Source organism: Chenopodium quinoa, unplaced genomic scaffold, assembly GCF_001683475.1.
Source record: "Chenopodium quinoa cultivar QQ74 unplaced genomic scaffold, ASM168347v1, whole genome shotgun sequence".
Taxonomy (NCBI): domain Eukaryota; kingdom Viridiplantae; phylum Streptophyta; class Magnoliopsida; order Caryophyllales; family Amaranthaceae; genus Chenopodium; species Chenopodium quinoa.
Window position 1 is genome coordinate 43,184 of NW_018743355.1, and position 7,947 is coordinate 51,130.

Here is a 7,947-nt window from a genome sequence, read left to right on the forward strand (position 1 = left end):
TATAATACAATTCTAATTTTTCAAAATAAAAATAAATTTTTTTTATGATTTTTCTAAATAATGACATGCGACATTCATAATAAAAATGAAATGTATGATGTGGCATATTTATAGGTTGGGGTTTGTTTTTAAATATTAGTATAGATACAGATATAGATATAAATACGTATGATGACATCATTTTTACTTATTTATTTATATGACGCTCAAGAATCGTTGAGAAGGAATTTTGGCTAAATCTATCTATCGGTGTGAATAATTTGCCTAGTGGTGGAAAGATTGTTGATGTCGTCGTTGAGTGCAGTTAAGTTTCATTATTAAGGAGAGGGAAGGTGTTTGTGACAAGAGATGAGAGGATATAAAAGTAGTTAGGCCTTTGTGACCATATAAGATAAATACTTATGAAAATACTAACACCAATGTGTTGAGCATATAAGATAAATAGATTACGAAAATATATCATGTGTGATATATTTTCAATATAAATAAGATATGATATAATATTCTAGTTTTTATTTAAACCTTGGTAAAGTAAAGGGTACTTTAGTCAATTAAAAATACTACAGTAACAAAATTTACCACGGATTACTTGGTAGATAAAGCCAAGAACAAAGGAGGCAACTTCAGAAAATTACCATTTACCAGAAGAAAACCCTAACTAAAGTTTTTAGTTTTTACGCTCCTTCATCCTTGCCTAGTTTTCGTAGACGATGGGCGGAGGCAGTAGAGTCGGCGGCGGCGGCAAATCAAGCGTAGGAGGGTGGTTGTCACGCTCCCGATTATTCCGAGGTTACAGTTTCATAATTGTTTCTGTATTTATTCTCTCTATGAATTTCATAATTGTTTTGCTTTGTATGATCATCAATTTGTTTTATTTTCCGTTTAGATTAGCTGGATATGAAATTATGAATGAGGTCTCGTTTAGTCTTAGAGGTGAGCAAATTAGGTTTCGGGCGGATTTCGGGCTGAAAAGGCGGGTGGTTGGGCCCGGTGGTTTAAGACTCGGGTCGGGTATTTCGGACCGAAAGTACAAAAGGCCCGGTTGCAAGGGTCGTCCGGGGTTTAATATTGTCTGGTCATCTAGATTCTGAGTTGCATTTTCATGTAGTTCGCTCTATGACCACTTACAGAATCTTCAACTCTCTGAACTTTTTGTTTGCACCTTTACTACTTGGAAGGCAAAGGTACAAAAGCTGGTAATTTGGGGACTCCATAAGCCGTTTCCCAATATTTAAGGCGCACCAGCCTTTTGTTTTCAGTGTCTCTGATGAACTCGGGGACTCCATAAGCCGTTTCCCAATAGTCACATATCGATTTCAATCACCTTCATTAAAGTTTGCTTTGGTTGTCCTTTACCTTTCACCTTCCTCTATCCGATCCTTTCCAATTTTCAAGTCTCCTCATCCAAATTCATAAGATTGGGGCCTTATATAATAAAACAAAGAACAGCCTATTCAGCTATGTAATTCCTCACCCAAATTCCGTTATGCGGGCGAACAAAGATTGTTCTAATTTATGTTTATTCAATGCTACATTTTATCCTTATTCCATAACTAACATATGATAAACAGTTTGTATCCTGTACAAGTATGAAAGCCTTAGTTTGTGATCTGATTAACTTCTGCAATGTACACCCTCTTTTCTTTGTTAAGTTTCATTATCTTCACTGAATTGAGTTGAAGTGGCCTGACCCTTTTTTTTTTTTTAATTGTTATTAGGGATCACACAGAAAGTAACTTTTATATGAGTCAAATTGTGAAAGAATTCAAACTGACGTTGCTTCAATTTGATAGCACTTTTATGTAGAATTGCATGTCAATCTGTGATTTTGGTTGAGGAAATGAGGCTTATATGATTGTTTTTAGGAAAAATGGAAAACAATAATCCCACCTTTGGGTGGTATTCTGTTATGGACTGGTTTTTTTGGGCAGAAAATGTGTAAAGATGGTGTGTGATTGTGGTGAATAGAAACGGCAGAAGTAAGGAGAAAGTAGAGGATTACACTAAAGTATATTATCTTGTTCTGGCTACTTCAGTGCGCCCCTTGATATGGATCAGTTTTTGGGTGGATTTCAATGACAGGAGTTTCAAAGGTTAACTCCCCTTAAAAATATCAATTTTTTTCTGGTTTAATTAAATAAACAGAACTTTATAGTGATTTATTTACAATTTTAAGTTTTTAACTACACAAGTTCAACTTTAACTACACAAGTTCAACTTATTAGTAGAATTAAGTTGTTTTATGGAATGATTTATAATTGATTCCAAATTATTAACCATTGGAAATCTTGTACCATGTTTTCAGGATAAGACTAGGAGCATCTTTTTTTGTCCTGATTTGCAACCTTAATTTTAGTAGTTAAACACGTTAATCATTCTTAGCTGATATGATTGAATGGTGCTAGGGCGAGAAACATAGATCTATTAGAAGTTGCATTGGTTAGGTACAATCATACAAAGATGTTGTGATGTTGGGGTAGGAAGTTGTGGTGGCAGGGGTTGAATTTTTGGATGAGGGTGGTGTGCTGTACAATTACAGAAGATGTGAGCTGCAAAGGTATTGATTATATTTTATAGTTTTAAGCTTTTTAAGAAAAATGAATATCTAAACCAATGAAAACTTGACAAGTGCTACAATTAACTTGATATATCGGTTACCATAGCTTAGCAACAGGTAAAAGGCTTGTTTTATTAAGATTGAAGTTAAAGGTAGGATTATTTTGAAATTAAGTAAATGTGGGACTATTTTGAGAAGACCACCCAAAGGTGGGATTATTGTTTTCCATTTTTCCTTGTTTTTATTGCTCAATTATGTCACAAATTTTCAGAATATTGTCCCAACTTTCTTTTCGCTCAATCATGTATTGTACTCTTGTTTTACCCTATATCATGTATTGCTCAATCTTCATACTCTTCCTTTCAATGAAAGTCCTTTCTCACGTTATTTTACTTGGCCTTGAAACAGCATTGAAGCTTGGAGGACCAGGCTACTGTAAGTCGAAATTTTTTCCATTGTTTCTCTTTTATGTATCATATTTTATAAATCATGGGGCTCAGTTATATATATGGGTGCTCTTATTATTTTATGATCATTCTTGGAAGCTCAAGTATCGTTAGGACATAATTTGACTGAACTAAAACAAGGCCTAACTCGAAACCACATCTTAAATACAAGCATTACAAGCATTATTGCAAGAAAGAGGCCAGGACATGATATACACTAATTACTGTTAGACTAACAAACATGCTTGGGGAGCAATCTTCTTCCTTGAATGATGATGAAAGTCTATTGGAAGGAGATGAGCACACTTGCTCTTGTTGCGAACTTCAAAGAAATAATATAAATACTACAACTACAACAACAAAGCCTTGATCCCAAAATAATTTGGGGTCGGCCAGAAATGATGAATCAATATAAAGAATGTAGAAGGCGTCAGCATAAATTCTCTCCCTCAATTCTTCTCTGTTTAAAGCCATATTTTTATCGCAAAAATGATATAAATGTGCAAAGTTATAAATAATAATAATGTGAATGTTATGTTATTTCTTCCAGATCATCATGACATGCTTAAGCAAGTTGCCGTTTTACGGGGTTTATCAAGTGTTGAAGAGCTTTTAGCCTCCCTGGGAAAGCAAGAGAGTGGCATGTCAATTCAAGAAGAACTTGCTTTTCTGAACAAAGAGCTTGGGACTGCAGCAGTTACGCACTGGTTAGTAGCCCAGTCTTATTCTGGAAATAAAGGTCGTAAGAGGTGTGAGGATCTCTTCAAGACTTATATGAAGGTTTGTTAGCTTTGCCATATATATGCTCATTATGATTTTATAATTCACTTTAATTTTGTAGAAAAATGAAGACTTCTAAAGATTCTGTCTATTGTTGTAGGAGGTTAAAGAGTATGGGGAACCTTGCTTCTCTACTGTATCTCGTTTGACAAAGTATTGTGATTATGAGCTTAAGGATTGCAAGGAAGAGAAACTATAATTTTTCTTCTATCGTTATGATATTTCTGCTTGATTGTACTTGTAACTACTTCGTATTTATTACAGTAAGAGAACTAGTATCTATTTAACAACTAATAATCTATTTTTTTGCACTTTTGTTTGGGTTTAAAAAAAAATATTCAAATCAATTTGCAAACGCTTCATTATTGTTAATAACAATAAGAATAACTATTATTTTAATTGTAGTAGTTGTAACTGCTTTTTATTGTTATTATTATTATCTCCTGCATAAATGATGCTCTTCGTAATACATATGTACTATCCATTTTTTTGGACCAAATTCCCTAAAAATTGTATAGCGACGGAGGGAGTATAACAATAACAATTTGTGTACGTACTGAATCTAATTAGTTTGACATCTCTTATATTCTCTCTCTTTTGGTTTAACTATTACTTTCAATTTATGGTTGTAAACTGTTTGGAATAAGACGAACAACATACTGATTCAATCATTGATCCATGTCGATTACATTCACATAATCTCATTCAATAGTAAGTGTATAAGACTTGGTCTTCGAAAAGAAAGATTTGCTCACATAATCTCATTCAATAGTAAGTGACCAAGTCTTATAGTTGCTCACATTCAATAGTAAGTGTATAAGACTTGGTCTTCGAAAGAGTACTCAAAATTATCTTGTAGAATTATACCGATGTTAGCACATCAAAAAATTTGAGATATTAGATTAAAAAAAACCTCAGGAAATATAACTAGATTAATACTATTTGTAATTAAAGGATAAAATTCATATACTTGTAATAAATTAAAAGGAAACATTATTATTGCTATTGAAATAATAAAATTTAAGATTAATTTAATAATAAAAGCCCAACCATTCATTTCACTTCGTTAATAACTACATATTACATCAACAACCATAAATTAATAGATAAAACACAATAAACTTTTGAATCAACACATTTGGGCTTTGGTTAATCCTCCACCACACATTTGCTACCCTACTTGTTCAAAGTTTTATTTCAATTTTGATCTCTTTAGTAAAATACGGAGTAATAGCGGAGTTAAGCTAATAATTAGGTATCAAAATTTGAGGATTTTCACCTTTTGAGTACTTTTTTTTCTCTTCACCTTTTGGGTACTCTCCCCCATAAATCATGTAAGTTAACTACAGGTATGATTTAACTCACCAGGCCATTAACATAATATTTAATTTTTTCTTATAAAAAAAACAATTTTTGTTTATAAATATCAAGAAACAAGAAAAGGAACAAAAGATAAATTCAATATTAACTCGTACAAAATAAAATGAAACAATTAAAAGGTTTTGATCAAGATCAGATTTTTGATTCAAATTTAAAACAATAGATGAAACACTTAAAAGACGTACGCTGTCCTAAAACACATATTCTCCAAAAAGGCGGGTGTACGTTAATGTATTGTAAAACGGATTAAAGTTATGTTAAAAGTACTTAAAGTTATCCTTTATACTGCAAAAGTTATAATTTTTCTATTAATAAATTTTATCTTACATATAAACTCTTAATATATTAGATTAATCATGTTAGTTTTTATAATATGTGACCACGTATCTATAAGAAATTACACATTAAAACAAAATTCAAAGCAACGATAAATTAAAAGTTACCCTTTAAGTGGTTAAAGTTACCATAAAAATAGTTAAAGTTACGCTCAAATTGATCGTTTTACAATAAAATTAATGTACACCTGTTGTACACGAGACTTATTCGTCCCAAAAATTGAAAAAATGCAAGGAAATAATATTACATGATTATTTTATTAATCCTCATAGAAGACTTTGATCAAGAATTAAATCCAAAAATAAAATCATAAATATATACTAAAATAATTATTTTACAAAATTTGCTCTTTAAAATTATTGTATGAATACATATATGAAGTAGAGTACATTATATTTATAATTGGTCATTCTAAAAGCAAGCCACACAATAATGACACTATATAAAACAATGCCGGATAAAATAAAACTTATGTTTATACATAAAATTGATTTTTTTTTAAAAACAAGTTAATTATATTAGGATTAACTGTGATATGGTGAAGGGTATGATTACTAACCTAAATTTGAGCATGAGTACCTAAAGGGTGAAGAAAAGTGAGTACTCAAAGGGTGAAAACCCTTAAATGTGAGTACCTAATTGTTAGCTTAGTCAGGAATGGTGTAATACATACTTGCTTCTACACTCATTTCCTTTTTTCTTGTTTAATTTTAGGCTTTTGTCATTCTCTTACACTATACGTTTAATTACCTACATGTTCAAAGTTTAGCTTTTAGAATCTTAAAATTTTGGAATGGTTTCAAATAGTGGTTACAACTCCGCCTTTTTAACCCTTGTGGTCAGGTTGGAATTATCCTTATATCCCTCCTTCTCCCATTGTAAATAGAACTTGTAAATATGCACCCGCCTCAAAAATAGTACTCCCATTGTAGTTGATACTCACATTATGACATGTAAATTATACGAAGTACTAGTAAAATATAAATTATGACTTGCTTTATGGGTCCATTCTATTTAACTTAATTTTGCTTATTATCTTAACTTATTAATATTGATCCGAACTTATTAATATACTTATTGATTTTTTTTTTTTTTTTTTGAGAATGCAATACTTATTAGAACTTATCAAGAACTTATTAGTATTGATTTGAAATTATTTGAACTTATTAGTGTTTCGAGGTTTTTTGATGTTCTGCAGGAGAGTTACAATTCAAGACTGGTCTCTGGACTCCTGTACCTGCAAAATAGCGGAGACTTCGGGTGGGTGGAGTTCCGCTCCAACGATCAAGTTAGAACGTGTGTGGAGTCTGTAAAAGTGCGGAAAGTGAAGTATTTTTCTCGGATTCGAGAGAGAATATCTGCAATTAATGATTGCTCTGTTTTTTGCGTATATTTCTGAATGTGTCCCATGATGGGAACATCTCTCTATTTATAGGGTCTTGAAATGTGTGCCACCATCCTAGGTAACGGAAACTTAGGAATGGAGGGGCTTCTTCGGGAATTGGGCTAGAAAAGCCGTCATTTTACCCAATCATTGGGGATGCCACGTGTCAGCATGGGATTGGTTCTCACAAAAGAAGACAACAGATGCTAGAGCCTTGATTCAAGGTTTTCGCCAGAGAGGTGGAGAAACGATATACGATGCATGGGAGAAGTACAAGGAGTACCAACGAGAGTGCCCTCACCATGGAATTCCAACTTATCAAGTGCTGCAAATTTTCTATGGAGGATTGAGTCCCAAGGGAAGACAAGTTTGGATGCAGGAGCAGGTGGCCGATTATGAACAAACAGAAGATCAAGTGATTGAGATTATAGAGGATGTGGTACGTCATCACATGGATTTGGCAAGACGGCGAGCGGGACACTACGAGCAAGAGTGGAGGAGGGGTCTATTCTGTAGATCACCTGAACGCCATCAGTAATTTGACATCACAGATTGCAAACCTTGGGAAGGAAGATGTCATCAATCAGGCTAAGCTCGAAACCGCACCGCACCAAGATCTTCCTCCCAATCTAAGGGGAGAGGTATGAATTCTAATTCTGCTCTTAAATAATATGCCTGTTGGATGTATAATTTTGTGAAAATTGTGGGTCTTATGACCATGATATTTCTGCCTGTAATTTTGATTCCCAATTCCAACCTAATGGTAATGATGGTAATGGAGGTGAAAATGAACATGTCAATGCCTTGTCTTATGATAATAGACCTAGGAATGACAATAACAGATATTTACCAACCGAATCAACGAGGGAAACAATTTTAATCAAAGGGGTAATGATTTCGATTACCAGCAACAAAACCAGTGGGGAAATAGGAACCAAAGGGACCAAAACCCCCAAGGGCCCTATAATCAACATGGTGGTTTTGGTAATCAAAATCAATACCAACAAAAACCAAGGCAATCACAATAACTAAGGGCAATATAATCAAGGGATGAATGCTAATAA

The 7,947-nt window shown here is 33.1% G+C and overlaps 1 protein-coding gene across 1 annotated transcript; it reads left to right on the forward strand.

Annotated features, from left to right (window-relative positions):
• Positions 1–616: 616 nt before the first annotated feature.
• On the forward strand, positions 617–4,094 carry LOC110738007. The gene is made up of 4 exons (XM_021918367.1): positions 617–789; positions 2,966–2,992; positions 3,554–3,783; positions 3,884–4,094. Exons 1-4 carry the CDS (start codon positions 711–713, stop codon positions 3,980–3,982), a joined length of 435 nt encoding a protein of 144 aa, XP_021774059.1. The 5' UTR covers positions 617–710; the 3' UTR covers positions 3,983–4,094.
• The last annotated feature ends 3,853 nt before the right edge of the window (positions 4,095–7,947 follow it).